General features: G+C 52.7%; 1 protein-coding gene across 1 annotated transcript; it reads right to left on the reverse strand.

Moving 5' to 3' along the window:
• Positions 1–6,460: 6,460 nt before the first annotated feature.
• Positions 6,461–9,382, reverse strand: ACTG1 (actin gamma 1). The gene is made up of 5 exons (XM_025279693.2): positions 9,225–9,382; positions 8,437–8,805; positions 7,718–8,156; positions 7,429–7,610; positions 6,461–7,339 (listed from the first exon to the last, which is right to left on the reverse strand). Exons 2-5 carry the CDS (start codon positions 8,797–8,799, stop codon positions 7,196–7,198), a joined length of 1,128 nt encoding a protein of 375 aa, XP_025135478.1. The 5' UTR covers positions 8,800–8,805; positions 9,225–9,382; the 3' UTR covers positions 6,461–7,195.
• Positions 9,383–21,602: the final 12,220 nt, after the last annotated feature.

Genomic DNA, 21,602 nt, shown 5'->3' on the forward strand with positions numbered 1-21,602 from the left:
GCATCATTCCTTCCAAAGAACACCCAGTGCTGATCTCCTTTAGAATGGACTGGCTGGATCTCCTTGCAGTCCAAGGGATTCTCAAGAGTCTTCTCCAACACCACAGTTCAAAAGCATCAATTCTTCGGCACTCAGCTTTCTTCATAGCCCAACTCTCACATCCATACATGACTACTGGAAAAACCATAGCCTTGACTAGACAGATCTTTGTTGGCAAAGTAATGTCTCTGCTTTTCAATATGCTATCTAGGTTGGTCATAACTTTCCTTCCAAGGAGTAAGCGTCTTTTAATTTCATGGCTGCAGTCACCATCTGCAGTGATTTTGGAGCCCCCAAAAATTAAGTCTGACACTATTTCCACTGTTTCCCCATCTATTTTCCATGAAGTGATGGGACCAGATGCCATGATCTTCGTTTTCTGAATGTTGAGCTTTAAGCCAACTTTTTCACTCTCCTCTTTCACTTTCATCAAGAGGCTTTTTAGTTCCTCTTCACTTTCTGCCATAAGGGTGGTGTCATCTGCATATCTGAGGTTATTGATATTTCTCCCCGCAATCTTGATTCCAGCTTGTACTTCTTCCAGCCCAGCGTTTCTCATGATGTACTCTGCATATAAGTTAAATAAGCAGGGTGACAATATACAGCCTTGATGTACTCCTTTTCCTATTTGGAACCAGTTTGTTGTTCCATGTCCAGTTCTAACTGTTGCTTCCTGACCTGTATGCTGTACAGGAAGACCTATTTTTTTTTTTGAGCTTCAGAGTATTGCACATTTTTTACAAATCAAAGGTTTGTGGCAATTCTACCTTGAGCAAGTCTGTGGGCCCCACTTTCCCAACAGCATTTGCTCCCTTCATGTCTCTGTGTCACATTTTGGTAATTCTCATGATATTTCAAACTTTTTCATTATTATCATATGTGTTACAGTGACCTGTGATCTTTGATCATATGTGTTACATTTGTGTTACAGTGACCTGTGATCTTGTAATCTACTACAACTCACTAATGGCTTAGATGATAGTTAGCATCTTTTAGCAAAAAAGTATTATTTTAATTAAGGTACATACATTTTTTTTTAAGACAATGCTATTGCACACTTGAGGCTTCCCTGGTGGCTCAGATGGTAAAGAGTCTGCCTGCAGTGCAGGAGACCTGGGTTCAATCCTTGGGTTGGGAAGATCCCCTAGAGATGGGAATGACTACCCACTCCAGTATACTTGCATGGAGAATTTCATGGACAGAGGAGCCTGCCGGGCAAAGAGTCAGACAAGACTGGGTGACTAACATATTTCACACTTAATAACTACAGTCTAATGTAAACATGTTTTTAAAGATGTTTTTGATGTGGACCGTTTTTAAAGTCTTTATTGAATTTGTTACAATACTGCTTCTGTTTTATGTTTTGTTTTTTTGACCATGAGGCATGTGGGATCTTAGCTCCCCGACAAGGGATTGAACATGTACCCCTGCATTGGAAGCAAAGTCTTAACCACTGGACTGCTAGGGAAGTCCTAAACATAACTGTTATATGCACCAGGGGAGAAAAAAATTCACGTGACTGACTTTATTGCAATATTCGCTTTATTTGGTGGCCTGGACCTGCAATATCTCCATTCTGCCTGTACATATACACTGGAATTGATGATTAAATGAATGTATGGTGGATGCTGGGGCTTCCCTGGTAGCTCAACTGGTAAAGAATCTGCCTGCAATGCAGGAGACCCTGGTTTGATTTTTGGGTCAGGAATTTCCCCTGGAGAAGGGATAGACTACCCACTCTGGTATTCTTGGGCTTCCCTGGTGGCTCAGATGGTAAAGAATCCATCTGCAATGTGGGAAACCTGGATTTGATCCCTGGGTTGGGAAGATCCCTTGGAGGAGGGTGTGCAACCCACTCCAGTATTCTTGCCTGGAGAAACCCCTGGACAGAGGAGCCTGATGGGCTACAGTCCATGGGATCACAAAGAGTTGGACATAACTGAGTGACTAAGCACAGCACAGCACAGCATGATGGATGCTGGAATCTAGGTTTCTCATTGTTAGAGTAAGAGTTTACAGATAAATGAAGACAGAAGAGTAGACTGATCCAGTGGTAACGATTAGAGCTGGAGACATCAGTAGGAGCTCATGCTTAACTTAATATAGATACAGATGGTTTTATATATATTACATGTGCACATCAAACCCAGTGTCATGAAGCTTTTGTCCTGTTCTCTTTTTTAAAAAAATTATTTTAATTGGAAGCTAATTACTTTACAATATTGTAGAGTGGCTTTTGCCATACATTGACATGAATCAGCCATGGGTGTACATGTGTTCCCCATCCTGAACCACCCTCCCACCTCGCTCCCCATCCCATCCCTCAGGGTCATCCCAGTGTACCAGCCCTGAGCACCCTGTCTCATGCATCGAACCTGGGCTGGCAATCTGTTTCACATATGTGTCCTGTTCTCTTCTAAGAGTTGTGTAATTTTAGGTTTTACATGTAGGTCCTTAATCCATTTTGAGTTAATCTCTGTATATGGTGTGAGGTAAGGGTCCAGCTTCATTCTGTTGCATGTGAAGATCCTGTTTTCACAGCACCATTTGTTGAAAGGAATATACTTTCTCCATTGAATGGTCTTAGCAACCCTGTCGAAAATCATTTGGCCATATATGGGAGGGTATATTTCTGGGCTCTTCCCATTGGTTTATGTCTGTCTTTATGCCAGGACCAACCACACTGTTTTGATTACTTGTGCTTTGTAGTTAAGTTTTGAAACCAGAAAGTGCTCCATCCTCCAGCTCTGTGCTTTTTCATGATTGTTTTGGCTATGCACGGCGCTTGAGATTCTATGTTAATTTTAGGATGGATTTGTCTGTTTCTGAAAAAAAAATGTCATTGGGATTTTGGTAGCAATTGCACTGAATCTATAGATTGCTTTGGATAATATTGACATTTTAACAATATTGTCTTCCAATCCATGAACATGAGATATATTTGTGCCTTCTTTCATTTCTTTAAGCAATGTTTAGTAGCTTTCATTGGACACATCTTTCATCTCCTTGGGGAAATCAATTCCTAAGTATTTTATTCTTTTTAATGCTATTGTAAAAAGGATAAATTTTATATACTGTGTATATTTACCATCATTTAAAAACAAAAGCACCTCACCTCCCGTGAGGGAGACAGATAACACAGGCATTGAAGCGGTAGGATAGGTGTACAAGGGGTGGGGCAGGGCTGTGCAGGGATATCATGGTACAGATGCACAGGTGGCCCACTGCACAACTCTAGGGGTAGCCACTCATGTACACAGTGATGCTGTATCAGACCACACCGCTGAGGCTTCGTTATTCTGCATAACCAGTGATTCTGTAATTTCACCAACTTACAGCAATAAGGATTTGTTTCTTGCTCAAGCTCTATGTCCAAACACGTTAGCACTGATGATGTCTCTCAGGCCTCCAAGCTGATGCAGAAGCCCTTCTCTGGACCACTGTGGTCCCAGAGCAGAGGGAAAAGAGAGCAGGTCCACCCTACATAGGTTCCTCCAGCCCCTTCACTCCTATTTCATTGTTTAAAAATGTGTCCAGGGTCAAACTCACCATCGATGGGGTAGGAAGTGGAACAGACCCCAAAAAGGGGCAGCCTCTGAACCCTGCACTGAGACAGGTCCCCCTGGAGGGCACCCCTTAAGGCCTCAGCAAAAAGCTGAAAGAAGAAAGGGAACTTCCATCAGGAAAACAAATCTGAATGGCCACTGGTCAATGAGGGTTGAGTCTGCAGACCAGCACAGCTGTGAGAGGCTGTGGGGCCCCTCACAGAAGGCAGCTCTAGCTGGGGTAGCTCACGTGCCTCTCGGGAGGAACACCCCATGGAGAGCTCTCCAGGGCTGAAGTTTGGTGCCTCTAACCAGAAAAGGGTCCTGGGAAGCCACAATCTCCAAGTCATCAGAAACTAGTCTTTCCAGTGTGAATCCTTGCAACTCCCTCCTTGAAACACTTTCCATCCTCTACCCAAATACTGACCATTCCTGATAAAAGGGCCTCGAACTTGAAGTTGCATCCTACAAACACAACATCGGCCTCTTGCCAGGGGATGCTAATTTTGAGTTGGCGTCATCACGGACCGCCCACCAGGCACGTGGACGGGCTCCTCATGCCACAGGAAGGCTGGGCACCCATGAACCTCCTGCATCACTCACTGCCCTCCACCTGTCTCAGCATCAGGACACCGGGGGCCCTGGAGAAGAAGAGCCTCTCAAGGGTTCAGCTCACAGATTTCCTCAGGACATTTGTTTCTCTGAGGAGGCAGCCCTTCCAGAAGCTTCCATTCATTAAGCTAATTGGCATTAAGACATCAGTCTTTGAGGTTTTCTTGCCTTCCCTAAGTGGCCCATCTGAATGTTTTTCTCTCATCTGTGGTCCTTCCGTGGTCTGGAGATACATACATACATACATATATATATATATATATATTTTTTTTTTAATTAGCCTTTATGTCTTTTTAAATATTTGGCTGCATCAGGTCTTAGCTGTGGCTTGCAGGTTCAGTAGCTTCGTGGCATGTGTGACCTTAGTTCCCAGACCGGGATCAAACCCATGTCCCCTATATTGGCCTGCAGATCTGTGGTCTGCAGATTTATCCCATTTTCCACTTCAAAGATGCTGCATCCCAAGTGCCTGCTGGCTTTGTTGATGACGTTCTCTCTTGAAGAGCTCCTTCTTTCTGTAGAAGTGGGCAGAGCTGGGACTTGCCTGGCGCTCCAGTGGTCAAGAATCTGCCTTTCAGTGGAGGGGATGCGGGTTCAATCCCTGGCCAGGGAACTAAGATCCCACATGCCAAGGGGTAGCTAAGACCATGCACCGCAACTAGAGAAGCCCATGTGACACAACTAAATCCCGATGCAGCCCAAAAAAAGAGAGAGAGACAGACAGAAGTGAGCAGAGCTGTCCATCTCTTGCTTTGAGCAAATTGTGTCCAAAGTCATAGTGGCTAGTCCATCTTTTCCTCCAGCTTCCTCTCCCGTGCATTTTGCTGTATTCTGTAGGCAGAGCTGACAAACGTGAGATTTTCCACAGAGGCTGGAGGGGGGGCCTCCCTCTGGTGTGAAGTCTCTTTTCACAGATGGCACCGTGCTGAGCTCTCCAACAGGTCCAGCCAACGACACCAGAGGCCAGGCTTCCCCACATGCTCCTTCCTCCAGTGGGTACAGTGATTGGGTTTGACATCCATTAACTGTCCCCAGAATGCCACAAAGAAAGGCCAATGTCTTCTGTGCTGCAGAAATCTTGCTATACCCAAGAGCAGAAGGGCAGGCTGCCATGTGCCCCTTCCATGCATGGGGATGGTGGCTGGCCTCCACGTGGAGCAGGCACTGTTCTCCAGTTTGCAGAGGGGACAGAGACCCGGAGTAGAGGGCCATGCTCACTGGGCCCAATGCAAGGAAGGGTTTATGGAGCTGGGATTGTGGTCACCCAGGCAGACACCTTTCTCCTCCCAGTTCCTAAAGGTGTTCTCTCCTCCCTGCTCACCTGAGTCTGGTCTATCCTGTTCCCTGAATCCAATCAGGCTTCAAATCAGATTTTCCTGTTCTGAAAGTGGAATGCTGCCCAAGGCAAAACAGTCATTTCTGACCCATCACTCTGTGTTCCATGAGTGGTCACGGGGTGCTGTGAGCAAGCAGACAGGAGCAAAGCAGTTGGAGGTCTGGGCTTGGCAGGGTCCACATTTTGTTCCCAAAAGACTCCCCATCTCCTTCAGTCATTTGTTCTTAGGGCCCCTGGCTCCTGACCCAGTCTAACAAGGCCTCCCTCCCCTGGACCTGGAAGACCCTCCCCAACCACAAGGTTAAACTAGGAAGCACTGCCAGCCCCCGCAGGTGAAACTTGCTTCCCAAAAGCCGAGGAATGCAATCTCCAGATACCTAAACCGTGTTCTTCCAAACCCTTAAAAGCTTTTTCAATCTAGTAAAGTTTAGGACTGACCCAACCTGCCAAATCTGAAAACCTGAAATAGCTGTTGAAGACTCTGCCTACCCTTAGGGAAAGCTTTGGGGCTAGAGCCTGAGTCAAGTTCACCCTACCAGGTGACCCTTATCAGCAGACTTAAGGTTCCACAGCTCAGCAATCAGGCTCTAATCAACCCCATGATTGCTTCACTGACCAGAGTGCACCGCCCCCTCCCCCCCCCACCTGTGTACTTAAGACAGCCACACCCTTCGTGCTTCTATGGCAGCACATCTTTATGCCAAAGACATCAAGTGTAAGATGCCACCCTCCTCCCAGCCCCCTTGGGGGTAAGTCCCACCCAAGCTTTCCTTTTCCCTGGAAGCTCAACCTGACGCAGACTCTAGATGCTCACAAGACCCCTGTTCACCTCTGGTTTTGGAGGAATCAGTTTCTGTTGCCTAATTTGAGCTTGAGGCTGTTCATCCCCACAACCCACCGCTCCCCACTGATCGAACACAGGCACCGATCGGTTTACTGCAGCACTTTTATTTCCTCACAATGACGCGTTGCTGGGGCCTAATGTTCTCACATGACAGTAGAAAATCAAAGTCTGTTGTCATCTCTTAAAAGAATTGAGAATTGCGTACAAAAACCTTACATAAATTAAAAGGATGAATAAATTTACAGGTGTGAATGCAAACTGTTTCCAACTCAAGGCAAGTAACCAGAACAGTGCTCTGGTGGGAAGTCTTCAGTAAGAAAGGAAAGCAGGTCCTACGGCTTGGACCTTCCCAACCCCGTGTAAGACCGGCCAAGACAGAAATGACAACTGTTTCAGGACTCTTGCCAGCCTCTAGAGAAATCCTGGAATAGGCAGCTCTGACACATTAATACCCTGCACAGACTGAGAGACTCGCAGTCTCCCAGATTCTTATCAAGCCATTGGATTTCTCTTCCATAAACATTCTCACCTCAGCTCCAGAGGTGAGAGCGCCGCATATAACTAGGGGTTTAAATCATAGATATGCACAGGGTATTAAACATATACCAAGGTAAGAGTTAACTTGAATACAAGGTCAAAATCAGCAACAAGTTCTACAATCCAGTGCTGATATCAGATACAAGCTTCAAGGACAAATTTCTTTTCAAACGCTTATTCCAGTTTCATGAGGCTAGCATGAGGTGTATACATTTGCCAGGGCAAATTTATACTTCTGAATTAACTCATGCAGCAAATGCTACGCATCTGCTCGCAGTCCGTTTAGAAGCATTTGCGGTGGACAATGGAGGGGCCAGACTCGTCATACTCCTGCTTGCTGATCCACATCTGCTGGAAGGTGGACAGGGAGGCCAGGATGGAGCCTCCGATCCACACCGAGTACTTGCGCTCGGGAGGAGCAATGATCTGAAACGACAAGAATGGGGCTTATAGCAGGTGGCACCATCTTAGCCCGAAGGCCCCTGGGCCCGAGGCCACAGCTGCCTCTGCCTCACCTTGATCTTCATCGTGCTTGGAGCCAGCGCGGTGATCTCCTTCTGCATCCTGTCGGCGATGCCAGGGTACATGGTGGTCCCACCAGACAGCACCGTGTTGGCATACAGATCCTTTCGGATATCCACGTCACACTTCATGATGGAGTTGAAGGTGGTCTCGTGGATGCCACAGGACTCCATACCTAAGGGAAAAAACTCACCCTCAGAAATCGCACGTTCAAGGTGAAAAGCACCTTGACCCTTGGCAGCCTCAGAGGGAGGTCACTCATGCTGCCCGCCAGACACCTACCCAGGAAGGACGGCTGGAAGAGCGCCTCGGGACACCGGAACCGCTCGTTGCCAATGGTGATCACCTGACCATCGGGCAGCTCATAGCTCTTCTCCAAGGAGGAGGAGGATGCAGCAGTAGCCATCTCCTGCTCGAAGTCCAGGGCGACGTAGCAGAGCTTCTCCTTGATGTCACGCACAATTTCCCGCTCGGCTGTGGTGGTAAAGCTGTAACCACGTTCCGTGAGGATCTTCATGAGGTAGTCTGTCAGGTCCCGGCCAGCCAGGTCCAGACGCAGGATGGCGTGGGGGAGGGCGTACCCCTCGTAGATGGGCACCGTGTGGGTGACCCCGTCCCCAGAGTCCATGACAATGCCAGTGGTGCGGCCAGAGGCGTACAGAGACAGCACAGCCTGGATGGCCACATACATGGCAGGAGTGTTGAAAGTCTCGAACATGATCTGCAGGAGACAAAAGGCTCCTTTACTCAAAGGAAGGGACTCAGGGCCACCCCATGCTCTCACACCATGCCAGCATGCCACAAATGTGATGTGTGGAGAAAAGAAAAGGAAGCAAGCAGAAACACAAATAAGAAACCTTGAGACTTCAGGAAGGAAATGCCAGGAGAAGAACAGAACCCTGGAAATATTGAAAGAAATACTTGAATTTCAGAAAACAAAACTGAACATGAAATGACTAGCGAAACAGATGAAATGGCTCAACCCACCCGACTGTGCTTACCTGGGTCATCTTCTCACGGTTGGCCTTGGGGTTCAGAGGGGCCTCCGTCAGCAGCACAGGGTGCTCCTCGGGGGCCACACGCAGCTCGTTGTAGAAGGTGTGGTGCCAGATCTTCTCCATGTCGTCCCAGTTGGTGACGATGCCGTGCTCGATGGGGTACTTAAGGGTCAGGATGCCACGCTTGCTCTGGGCCTCGTCGCCCACGTAGCTGTCCTTCTGCCCCATGCCCACCATGACGCCCTGGTGTCGGGGACGCCCAACGATGGACGGGAACACGGCCCGGGGGGCGTCATCCCCAGCAAAGCCAGCTTTGCACATGCCAGAACCATTGTCGATGACGAGGGCGGCAATTTCTTCTTCCATGGCGATCTATTCAAAGATGAGACCCACTCAGGCGCGCCCTGACGCTCAGAGAACGGCCCCGGCAAAGGCCCTCCCCGCGAGGCGTTCCACCTCCCCCCGACCCGGCTGCAGAGTAACCGCCTGGAACTGGAGCCGGCTTTTATGTAACGCCCCCTCCCACGTCGTTCCGCGGAAAGGAGACCGGGGGCTCTCAATACTGCCGCCCGAACTCGCCCTGCACCCTCCCCCAGCAGCACACCCGCTGCGCCCTCCGCGAACCAGCTGGGGCGCGTCCCAGCCCACTTACCCCACCCCGCCCCACACGACCACCCTTTGTTCCCGGGGTCGAGGTGGCCAGGCCTCTAGGGCCGGGAGTAGAAAGAGGAACTACGAAGGGGTACGGGGGCCCGGATACCCAGACAGGCCGCCTAGGCCTGGTCGCTTACCGATGGAGGAGACGGGCCGCGGGGTGCGGAAGAGCGAGCAAAGAAGCGCGGGAAGACACGGAACGCGAGCCGGCTGCGGCGAGTGAGACCGTCCGCGGCCTCCCCCGCCGGTATTTAAGCGAAGCGGGGCGCGCGCGCGGACCGGCGGCGCGCGCGGCCCCAGAACATGTCCATATATGGCGATCTTTCCGAACGCCGGGCGCCCATTGGCCCGCCCGAGAGGGGCACGTGGGGCCCCGCGCCCGGTCCCGCCCCCCGCCCGCACCGCCCCCAACCGCCCCGCCCGCGCTGCCCCCGGGCGCCCGAGACCCCCAGAAAGAGACCCCGCACTGACCGGCGCGCGGGTGGGATGGGTGGGCGCTCCCGGGGGGCTGCAGGGGTGGTCGCATAGGAGGCCGGGAGCTGACCTGGGGGCCCCGCCCCGGGACTGTCGCGCGCCGTGGGGGAGGGCCCGGCTGCACCCCGAAACTGCCTGGCCCGGGGCTGGGCGGCACCCGGAGCAGGGTGTGTACCGCGGCGTGGCCGCGCCGGTGGGCTTTCCTCCCCGCGCCCCCTTTAATCTTCCCCTAGTCTCTGCAGGCCATCAAGGCGGGTTCCCGGCACCGGGCTGGGGGAGGGGAGGGTGGTGGTCCCGGCCGGCCTCCCTTGCGGCACTGTGGGCCCGGTGTTCCAGGGCAGTCCTGGGGAGCCGTGACCTCGACCCTGTCTGGATGGGAAGGAGCCGCTTGTCCCCCACCGCAGCCAGGATCGCGTAGGCCTCAGCGTCGGAGTTGGGGCACCGTGGTCCCTGACTGTACAGAGACTGGCCCGATTCTACCACACCCAATGCATCCTGCCCCTCAAACCGCAGGCCCGATTGTTCCCAGGCGGGGGCTCCACTCTGGCTTTGGGATCACCCCGTCCCCTCTGGGGAGGGGGTGGAGCTTTGTTTCATTTTAATGACCTTTGAGCGTTGTAGGGAAACTGAGGCAAGGAAGAAGTCTTGACTGCCTAAACGGTCAACTCCCCCGCTAAACTTGAAGGTGGCACCCTCTCTTCTGTTTGAGTTGTGTGTGTGTGTGTGTGTGTGTCTGTGCGTGCGTACAGTCGCTCAGTTGTGTCCCACTGTTGGACCCCTGCTGCTCTGGGGCTGTGGTTTTCCCGGGTCCAGGGCGCGCCCTTTCTCCCAGGAGCTGGCACTTGAAGACTTGTCACCTCTGGCAGGGTCCTGATGACCCCCTCTGCCGCCAGTATTTGGGTTATGTCCAGAGGGAACTAGGTATCATGGTTTCCTTGGACTTGTAAGCTTCAGGATTGCTCAGTAATGAATGAAAACATCACGGGAGACATGGGGAAGAGCAGTGGCCAAAGAGGGATGGCAATGGTGCCAGGCAGAGTGAGTCTGGGGACTCGTCCAAGGTCCAGGTGCTCTGGGCTGGCGTCTGATGGGGGGCGGGGCCGAGCGCCCCAAAGAGCTGGGCAAGGTCTGGTGTCTAGCTGATGCCCACATCTACCTTTGCGCTAGGCAGGTAAAGCAGGTGCCCAGCTCACCTGCGGACTGCAGTCACCCAGATGCCAAAGCCATGCCTATGGCCACCCTTGCTGCCAGGCCTAGCTGGGTTCCCGACTCCTAAGACTTTGCAAGGGCACAGGGCAAGGCTGCTGTCCATCAGGTGTGTGCTCCACCTAAGGGAGAACCTGGGGCTGTCTCCCTCCAGAAAAACCCACCCTTACAGGCGCCCCTGGGCACAACCACGGGGCCTTCAATCCCCAGGTGGGGGAGTGTGTGAAGATGATTGCAATACTTGGGGGGGGGGGGGTCCCAAGATGTCACACATGGCAAGTGGGAAGTTTCCAGTATCGTCCAAGGCGTCGCGCCCAGTGTCCGCCTACCCGCATTCCACTCAGGCTCTCTCGTCTGCGGGGGCCTCCCCTCCCCGGACTCCAGTTCCCTCCGGCACTCCTTTGTCTGGTGCGCCCGGGCTGCTTCGTAGGACAGATGGGGAGGGGGCGGAGGCCGTTGGAACTCTGTCCCCTTCCCCACCCCACCCCCCGCTGCCATCTTCCCCACTTTGCAAGGGCGCTGGATGCACAAGCCAAGGAGTCGTGGGGGGAAGTGGGACCGGGCTTGGGTTGCCGGGGGCTCCCACCCTAGGCAGCCAGCCCCCCACCCGCAGGGCCGGCCAGCGGCGGAGGGGAAGGGGCGCTCTCAGCCGGCCTGGCGCGGGGTGGGATGAGCTGGGGGAGCAGCTTCCACTTCCGCGGCTGTGTCACCCGGCGCGGGGCGGGGGGAGGGGGGGTCAAGGTGCGGCCGCAGGTGCGCAGGTGGGGGGCGGCGGCGCGCAGTGCGGCCATATTTGGCCATTTCGGCGCCGCCGGAGCCCCGCCCGCCGCCCGGGAAGCCGCAGCCCGGGCAGCCCTGTCCCCGCCCGCCGCCGGCCCTGAGTCACCGGCCGGGCGGGGGGCGGAAGTAACGGACTAGGGGCTCTGGGCGCGCTCCTCGCCTTATTTAGTCAAGGAGGCCGCGGATTGGCCGGCGAGACAAAGGGGCGGTGGCGGGCGGCCGGGGCGGGGGCAAGGAGGCCCCGGCTGCCTTCGAGGGGACGGGGAGGGGGGGCCCGCCGCCGCCGCTCCCGCCCTGTCCCCGGGTCCGCGAGACCCCGCCGCCCCGCGTCACACCCGGCCGCGAGAGCGAAGGGTGGGGTGAGCGTGTCCCCAGAGGTCAGGTGGCGCGGGCGGGGATGGGGGGTGGGGAAGCGGAGCTGGAGGTTTGGCGAGGGTGTGGAGGGGGCGACCCCTCGCCTGGGAAGCACCCCCACCCGGAACCAGCAGTAAGTGGATGCTGCGGGTCCAGGGACCGAGCCCCACAAAGAGAGAGATCTCCAAACCCTGCGCAGGGGCTTGGGGAACGCCGCATTCTGTGCTGTGATTTTTCTGTTTTGCAACTGGCAGTGTGAGGCCTCGCCCAAGGTCATCTCAGGGCTGTGCTCAGGAAAGCACAAGGCCGCCCCCTCCTCCCTCAAGATGGAGAGGCCCAGGAATCCCTTGGGAGGGGACCACACGAATGTGGCAGCCCCTGGCTCGGGTGAGCAGGGAGGCCCTGGGAGGAGCGAGAGACTGCAGCTGCACTTCTGCCCAGAAGCGGGTGTGTCCTTCCATCGTGAGGATGGAGGGTGGTCAGAGAAATGATGTGATTTTTTTTTTTTAATTCGGTGCTGGGTTTGGTGGATCTATCGTGTGCTTGCTGCGTCTCGTTTCATTTTGCGGCCATTTAACGGCAGAGAAGACACTGGTGCAGGGAGGTGGCATCACCTTGCAAGGAATTGTGGCCTGACTGACTTAGCCCCAGGCCTCCCCAGCCCTGGGGCACTGCCAGGCAACCCCAGCTCAGGGTCTTTCTTTTCTTTCCCTCTGACAGCCACACCAGCCTGTCAGTCTCCCAGCTCCAGCCTCCAGGGATCCTTCGCAGGATCCAGGGTCACCTCTGCACCTGGTAGCCTGACCTGCAGCCCATCACCCCACCCCTGCCTCCCACCTCTCATCATCTCCCACTAGCCAGTTACTTGCCAGGCAGCCTAGGGACTTGGTAATGAGTCCCCCTTTCTGCTTTTGCCTTTGCCACTCCACCTGCCAGGAATGCCTTTCTTTCCTCTCCCCCCAAACGCAACGTGGGATTCTGAGTTGGATCCTCGAACAGGAAGAAAAAAAAAAGACAGTAGTGGAAGAACCGGTGAAATCTGAGCAAAGTCTGAAGTTTAATGAATTAAGTACCAGTCAATTTCAGTACGACAGTCGTACCATGACTTGTGTAAGATGTTAACATTAGGGGAAACCAGGTGGAAAGTCTGCAGAAATGCTAATACTGACTTTGGGGCGTTTGTGTCAGTCTAAAATTATCTCATAAAAGAACTTCATTTTTAAAATGCCAAGGAGGACTTCCCTGGTGGTCCAGTGGTTAAGACTCTGTGCTTCCACTGAAGGGGGCACAAGTTCAATCCCTGGACAAGACATGTAGGGAAGTTCTGTGTGCCACAGTATGGCAAAAAAAAAAAAAAAAAAAAAAAAAATCCAAGGAAAACCACAAAGTTTCCCTACCTTCAGCTCACTGTCCTATTCTCCTAGGCTTGTGGGTCAAATGCAAGATGACTGTTCTATCACATAAAGCCTTCTCCAGGGTGCTGGGCTGGCTCCCACGGTGGCAGGCACAGCCCCTGGAGTGGTTCTGTCTGTTTGGAACAAGGGTCCCCAAACTGCCCTGGTAAGCAAAGTCAGGTTCTGCTGGCTTGGCTCGCCTACCTCTAAGTTTCAGATCAATAAACAGAGTCAGGCCACATACTTCTGTCTCTGGTCTAGGTGTCTAGAGGGATTTGTTCTGCCGACACTTTATAGACAGGCACACAAAGTCCAGCTGTCCCAAGGCGCCCCAGGAGCCTGGGGCTCCAGCCCCAAGCCCTGTGGAGCCTCCATGGTGGCCAAATGCTTGGGTACTCAGGCGTTGGTGAGTTTTCAGGTGCTGTATGCTCATCCCTGCCATTTGTCCTGTGCCAGGATGCACTGGGCCAGGCCTCTTCATGTGTCATCCAGTCATTGCTGCATGAGGCAGGTAAACAGGGTCACAGGGTGTACCCCCCCATGAAGTTGGGGGGTCAGGTACACAGAGATACCCAGGCCAGGGCTTCACTGCTTTGGCAGTGGAGAGCTCCAGGTATCTTTTAGACAGGCCCCACTGGAGTTTCTGGGAGCTTCCCATCTCACTATGATGCAACGGGAACCGAGGAGGCCCTTGGAAGAGTACTGGGCTGGGAGTCAGGACCTGAGTTCTGGGTCTCAATTTCTATAAAGAAGATGAGCCAGTGATGTGAGTGATGTTTGACCCACCAGAGGCTCTGAGCCTGGTGGCCCTCCTGCACTGGACATAGGTCTGGGGACAGGATGCCCCTGGATGGCCCAGTGAACTTTCCCCAAGCCTCACTACTGAGGTTTTCCAGACCTCTGGCCTCGATGTCCCCAGGCATTCAGTTTTCTTTGATGAGTAAGATGTACTCACTCAGCACCTCCACGTGTCAGACCTGAGATTCTCTGGAGCAGCAGTCTCCGCACTCTGCTTCCAACGGCGCATCCCTCACTCCCTGGGCCTCCAGGGCCAGTGACAGCGCTCTCTACGCCACTGAGCAGCCTGCTGGCCTGGCACAGAGGTCCAGAAGTGGTCACAGTCTGCTTTTCACCTTTGCTTGCACACATGCCAAGAGCACACTTTGCCCACCCGTGTGGACCCTGCTCTCTGGTTAGGGCTTTTCATGTGTGCAGAGTTCTTACTCTTGGTGAGCTGTGTCCAGAGATTGCCAAAAGGAACCAAGGATTATACCCAGAATTCTGGGCTTCCAGCTGCTTCATGATAGCCCTACCTCAGCATGTGGCTAAAGACAGAAACCCGGGTGCCTGCCAGACCATAGCACTCTGCACAGCCTGGTCCTGTGTCTGTCCAGTCCAGCTGCCAGCCTTCTGCTTCCCTCCGATTAATGCTACAAACCCATCACCCTGCCCCCCATGCCACGCACTGCCTTGAGATAGAAATTCAGCCCCTTACCCTGTTGCTGGGGGCTCTCATGGCAAGCTCTGATTGACCCCTCCACCCCCTCACCTCACACACCTCCCACTCACAGCCCTCCAGCCCAGGACCAGCATCTGCCCAGAAAGATTTTCCCATTGGCTGCTGCCTCTGCAGGCCTCCAGGTCATCCCCTGGCGTTGGGACAAGTCCCCACCTCCCACCTGAATGCTTGTTATTCAGTTTGTCCCCGCCTTTGGCCCCAGAGTGTGGTTCTTCTGAGGCAAGGTGCAGCTGGTGTCCCCTTATACTTGGGAGGGAAGAAGGCATGGAGGGGGAGGGTTTCCAGACAGCCCTGCCAGAGGGAAGGGCCTTCTCTGAGAGTCAGAAGAGGGACAGAGGAGCGGCTGCGCAGAATATGACTCTAGAGCTGAGAGGGAAAGGAGACCCACCCAAGGCCTGACTATCCCCAGGAACCCTCTTCTAGTAATGCAGCTGGTAGGCGCATGGGGCTGCCGGCAACAAGGGTGGGGCCCACCTCCTGCACCTCTCGCTCTGGCCCCAGGCTGCGGGGAGCTCGCCCAGCCAGCCGAATTCTCTTGAGCTGGACTAGGTCAGGACTGTCGCGACAGGTGTCCCCACCCCCGGGACACCTGGCGCCACAAGGAAGACGGGGAGGCGGATCAGGGCAAAACACAGGGAGGAGGCCGCTGCTCTGGTGCTGTCGGCTCCCCGCCACTACTCCAAAGGCTGCAGCTGGGGTGCGCAGAGTGGTGCGGGGCGAGGTCAGGGCCGAGGTCGAGTCGGTTCCGTACGGGTCACCCGGGCCTTAGCCGCATCCGGCTTCCCGGGCTCGGACTTCTCGGGGAAGCTGCGCTCCGGGGGCGGGGCCTATAGAGCCCGGCCCCGCCCACTCCGGACTCTGGCTGGCGGGGCCTAGGGCAGCTTGTCCTAATTTGGTCCCGGGGCGGGTCCCAGGCCTCGAGTCCTAGCGCGCCCCTCCCGTCCCCCGGCTCGCCTCCACCTCCGGGAGCCTGACCCCAGTCCCAGCACCGGCTTTCCCTGGGCCCTTTAGGGTCAGCGCCGGAGTCCCGGGAGAAGCTAGGTCCGGCGGGCGGCGGAGAGAGTGCGGAAGAGGCTGCCTCTGAAGCAGCGCCAACTGGGTCTGGAAGCCTGGGGCGCCCTGCCATCCACGGCCATTCTGCGCCCCCTCTGTTAGCGGGTTTCAGATCTGGGGCCGCCCGTTCACCGCTCAACCCGCATCTCCGCAACGGGTTGCGGGCAGGGCACTGCACGCATGGCCCTGCAGACTGGGGAAGTGGGCGCCAGTGCCCGCACGCAACACGCACCTCTCCAGATCAAGCACGGGCTGGGTGCGGGTCATCCCCTGTAAGCGGCGAGTTTGGAGGCTTGGGCCAGGAGATGGCGCTGTGGCCGGTCGCGGCGGCCCGGAGCGTCCAGCTCTAAAACAGGCCACTGTCATTCCCAGGTGGGCCGCCAGGTGGATCCCGCTATCGCGGCAAAGTGCCCCGGGTCGGGCGAGGACTGGGCGAGTCGGGGCCGCACCTGTCAGCCCCACCCTAACCCTCCACCCGGCTGGCCCGGGCCTCCCGCACAACACCGGCAGCCACTGACCCGGGCTGGGGAGGTCGCTGTCGGTGGCCGCTGAGTCACTGCCGCCCGAGGGTGACAGGGAGCGGCTTGGGAGTGGCCGGTGACTTCAGTCAGTACTGACGCAGGGAGACAAGGTGGGATTGGGGTCAGCCTGTACCCAGGGCAACAGAAGAAGGGAGGGCCAGGGCCACCACTCAGGAGGCAGGGCCAGCCCACCTCTATGTCCCTGTACCTTCTGTTCAGGGAGCAGACAGCACCCACAGAGGGATCCCAAAGCTAGGGCAGACCCTGGGCCTGAGTGTGTCTGTTGGATACACAGCTGGTTTAGATGGCAGCTGCCATACTGTGTGCTCACTGGACACACTGGGTTATTTCAGCAGCTAGGCCACCTGGGCAGATGGCCATAGATAACCAGTTCAGAGAGAAGGAGGAGGCTCAGAGAGGCCGAGGTTGGTTTGAGGACACACAGCATGATTGGAGGGGTGGGACTCTGAGCCCCTCCCCCAACTACACACATCTGCTGGCATGGGCAGGCCAGGGTTGGGGGCCGAAGGGGTGTGTGTTCAAACCACTTCTCCAGAAGCTATGCAAGGACTGTCAGCTGGGGGGCTAGGTCATTTGGGGTTGGGTTAACCCCAGGAAGGTGAGAGTGGGAGCTGGTCGAGGTGCAGCCTCTAGGGAACCTGGAGTGCCACGCCAGGGCAACAGCAAGACCCAGAACGCCCTGGGGTGAGTGGGTGGGTAGGGAGTTGAGGGCAGGCTCATGAGGTCTCCCTGAAAGTTGATAGGCAGGGGGCAGAGAGAGCCAGGTTGGGGTCAGGTCATTCCTGGGGAAGGACAGAGGACGCCCATGGGCAGGTGGCCAGAGCGGCACCTCTGCCTTCCTGGGTGACAGGTAAGTCACCCTACCTGTGTGTCCACCAGGGCCTGTGTGAGTGAATTGTCTCGGAGCCAGCCCCCAGGAGCAGCCCTGACCCACAGGAGTCAGCCAAGGTTAGCAGTACTGAGCAGGCTCACAGACCCACTCCTGCCCACAGCATTTTCTTCCCTACTTTGCCCAGACACAGACTGAGTGTGGGGCGGGGAAGGGGCAGGCCTAGGGCCTGTAAGTAGGAGCAAGTTGGCATATCTGCAGGTGCCTGTGTCTTACCTACCTGGGAACAAGGGAGGGAGTTTCAAGATGAAAATGTTCCCTCGGATTTTTTGGATGAATGTTCAGCATGCAGGATCTTATTTCCCTGTTAGTTTCTCAGTCATATCTGATTCTTTGTAACCCCATGGACAGTAGTCTGCCAGGCTCCTCTGTCCATGGAATTCTCCAGGCAAGAATACTGGAGTGGGTTGCCATTCCCTTCTGCAAGGGATCTTCCCAATCCAGAGATAAAACCCAGGTCTCCCATTTCGCAGGCAGATTCTTTACCACCTGAGCCACAAGGGAAGCCCTATAATACTAGAGTGGTTTGCCATGACCTCCTCCAGGGGATCTTCCCGAATCAGGGATCGAACCCGCATCTCTTATATCTCCTGTATTGACAAGAGTGTTCTTTACCACCTGGGAAGCCCTAGTCCCTGACTAGGGATCAAGCCCACGCCCCCTGCGTGAAAGGACAGACTCTATTCCACTGGATAGCCAGGGAAGTGCTATGTTCCCTCAGGCTTTGAAGACTTGACTCCCTGGCTCTTCCTACTACTGCTCTTGGGATATGGTTGTCATTTGAGCCCCAACCCAGAGTCCATGGTTTTTTGTGTTTCTCCACAAGAGTTTGTTGGGCTTCCCAGGTGGCGCTAGTGGTAAAGAACCTCCCGCCAATGCAAGAAAATAAGAAACATGGGTTTGATTCCTGGATCAGGAAGATCCCCTGGAAGAGGGCATGGCAACCCACTCCAGTATTCTTGCTTGGAGAATCCCATGAACAGAGGAGCCTGGGAGCCTGGTGGGTAGCAAAGAGTAGGACACAACTGAAATAGCCTAGCATGCATGCACAAGAGTTTAGGCTTTCCCCCTTTTTTTCCAGCTGATCTGAGATTTCTGGGGTACCAATACTGAAGACGTCTCATTTTTGTCTTGACCATTACTAAGCCCTAGGCCCTCAATGTCCTTCAGTTCTTCGGAATTTTCTCATGTTATTTCTTTCATATTTTCCCTCTTTCCTGTTTTATTTTTTCTGTTCTTTGGTTTGGGGTTTTCTATTAATAGGCTGATCATACCTCCTGGTTGAATCTTTTAATCATCCTATTTTTCCTTCTATCTCTTTATTTTTTTTCACTTCCTGTAATGATTTTCGACTTCTTCTGACCCTGCAGTGGAATTTAATTTTATTTATTTATTTTAGTTACACTGTGCAGTATGTGGATCTTAGTTTCCTGACCAGGGATTGAACCCATGCCCCCTGCAGTGGAAGCGTGAATTCTTAACCACTAGACCTCCAAGGAAGTCCCTACAGTGGATTTAAAATTAGTTATTATGGTTTAAAAAATTTTTTTTGAGACACTTTAAGATGCACTCATTTTTTTACCATTTGTCACACTTGTCTTATTTTCTTTTTATTTTTCTCTTTTAATTTCTAAACCATTTGGGAGTTGGTCTCAGACATTCTGACCTTTACTCCTTAATATTTCAGTGTCTTTTTCCTAAGAACAGGGACATTGTCTTATATAACTACAGTACAGCAACCAAAATCAGGCAGTTTCACATTAATATGACACAGTTCATCTAATCTGCAATCTGAATTTCAGTGATGACAGTTGTCCCAATAATGTCCTACACAGAATTTTTTCCTGACCTAATCCAGGATCTGTATTGCATTTAGTTATCCTAACTTATGACACACTTAATCCCCAGAGCCTCACTCCTGTTCTGTGTACCATTTATAGCATATCACCTATAGGTGAGAAGATTTTTATCAGAAGCAGACCAGCACTAATGCCTCAAGCTGAGTGGCTTGGCATGGTCCCCATGGGAACCATTTGATGAAGGTGCCCATGTGCAGAGCCTGTTTGACTGTAGGACCAGGCAATGAACCATTTCTGTTTTGGCCCAGAAGTCAGAGATGGAGCTTAGTCCATTTTGGATCCCCAGCAAGGTTTCTGGCACACAGTAGGTACTTAATAAGTGCCTGTGATTGTTGGACATGAAGTGTCTTATTCTTTCATGATGGCCTGAGCCTCTGCAGATAGATTTGGGCTTGGCATGGGTGTTTGGCTGAGAAAACAAGAGAACGTAAAGGCAAAGGAGAAAAGGAAAGATACCCCCATCTGAATGCAGAGTTCCAAAGAATAGCGAGGAGAGATAAGAAAGCCTTCCTCAGCGATCAATGCAAAGAAATAGAGGGAAACAAAAGATGAAGAAGTCTAGAGATCTCTTCAAGAAGATTAAAGATACCAATGGAACATTTCATACAAAGATGGGCACAATAAAGGACAGAAATGGTATGGACCTAAACAGAAGCAGAAGATATTACAAAGATTCTGCTGCAAGAATTCACAGCAGAACTATACAAAAAAGATCTTCATAACCCAGATAACCACGATGGTGTGATCAGTCACCTAGAGCTAGACATTCTGGAATGTGAAGTCAAGTGGGCCTTAGGAAGCATCACTATGAACAAAAGTAGTGGAGGTCATGGAATTCCAGTTGAGCTATTTCAAATCCTAAAAGATGATGCTGTGAAAGTGTTGCACTCAATATGCCAGCAAATTTGGAAAACTCAGCAGTGACCACAGGACTGGAAAAGGTCAGTTTTCATTCCAATCCCAAAGAAAGGCAATGCCAAAGAATGCTCAAACTACTGCACAATTGCACTCATCTCACACACTAGCGAAGTAATGCTTAAAATTCTCCAAGTCAGGCTTCAACAGTACGTGAACTGTGAACTTCCACATGTTCAAGTTGGATTTAGAAAAGGCAGAGGAACCAGAGATCAAATTGCCAACATTTGTTGGATCATTGAAAAAGCAAAAGAGTTCCAGAAAAACGTCTACTTCTGCTTTGTTGACTCCAGCAAAGCCTTTGACTGTGTGGATCACAACAAATTATGGAAAATTCTTCAAGAGATGGGAATACCAGACCACCTGACCTGCCTCTTGAGAAACCTATATGCAGATCAGGAAGCAACAGTTAGAACTGGACATGGAACAATAGACTTGTTCCAAATAGGAAAAGGAGTACGTCAAGGCTGTATATTTTAACCCTGCTTATTTAACTTATATGCAGAGTACCTCATGTGAAATGCCGGGCTGGAAGAAGCACAAGCTGGAATCAAGATTACCAGGAGAAATATCAATAACCTTAGATATGCAGATGATACCACCCTTATGGCAGAAAGTGAGGAACTAAAGAGCCTCTTGATGAAAGTGAAAGAGGAGAGTGAAAAAGCTGGCTTAAAACTCAACATTCAGAAAACCAAGATCATGGCATCTGGTCCATCACTTCATGTCAAATAGATGGGGAAACAATGGAAACAATGAGAGACTTTATTTTTGGGCTCCAAAATCACTGCAGATGGTGACTGCAGCCATGAAATTAAAAGATGCTTGCTCCTGGAAGAAAAGCTATGACCAACCTAGATAGCATATTAAAAAGCAGAGACATTACTTTGCCAACAAAGATCTGTTTAGTCAAACCTATGGTTTTTCCAGTAGTCATGTATGGATGTGAGAGTTGGACTATAAAGAAAGCTGAGCCCAAAGAATTGATGCTTTTGAATTGTGGTGTTGGAGAATACTCTTGAGTTCCTTGGACTGCAGGGAGATCCAATCAGTCCATCCTAAAGGAAATCAGTCCTGAATATTCATTGGAAGGACTGATGCTGAAGCTCAAACTCCAATACTTTGGCCACCTGACATGAAGAACTGACTCATTTGAAAAGCCCCTGATGCTGGGAAAGATTGAGGGCAGGAGGAGACGGGGACGACAGAGGATGAGATGGTTGGATGGCATCACCGACTTGATGGACATGAGTTTGAACAAGCTCCGAGAGTTGGTGATGGACAGGGAGGCCTGGCGTGCTGCAGTCCATGGGGTCACAAAGAGTCAGGCACAACTGATCGACTGAACTGAACTGAACTGAACTGGGAGTCTGTGTGTGTGTGCAGGCATCTGTGTATGTTTTTGTGTGAAGGTGCACCCAGGCAGTCTGGGCAAAGGCTTCTGTGGTCACCTGCAGAATTGTGAGCTCCTGACTGTCCATGCCAAGTATTGACACACCTTAGGCACTGGTGTGTCTGGAAACCCAGGTG

This window comes from Bubalus bubalis, chromosome 3, assembly GCF_019923935.1.
Source record: "Bubalus bubalis isolate 160015118507 breed Murrah chromosome 3, NDDB_SH_1, whole genome shotgun sequence".
NCBI lineage: Eukaryota > Metazoa > Chordata > Mammalia > Artiodactyla > Bovidae > Bubalus > Bubalus bubalis.

Bases quoted from the DNA above. Each gene is read 5' to 3' on its own strand.
- ACTG1 (XM_025279693.2), bottom strand. From the start codon at position 8,799: ATGGAAGAAGAAATTGCCGCCCTCGTCATCGACAATGGTTCTGGCATG. The intron at 8,157-8,436 runs GTAAGCACAGTC...TGTCTCCTGCAG, and splicing joins ACCGTGAGAAGATGACCCAG to ATCATGTTCGAGACTTTCAA. The intron at 7,340-7,428 runs GTGAGGCAGAGG...TTGTCGTTTCAG, and splicing joins CAAGCACGATGAAGATCAAG to ATCATTGCTCCTCCCGAGCG.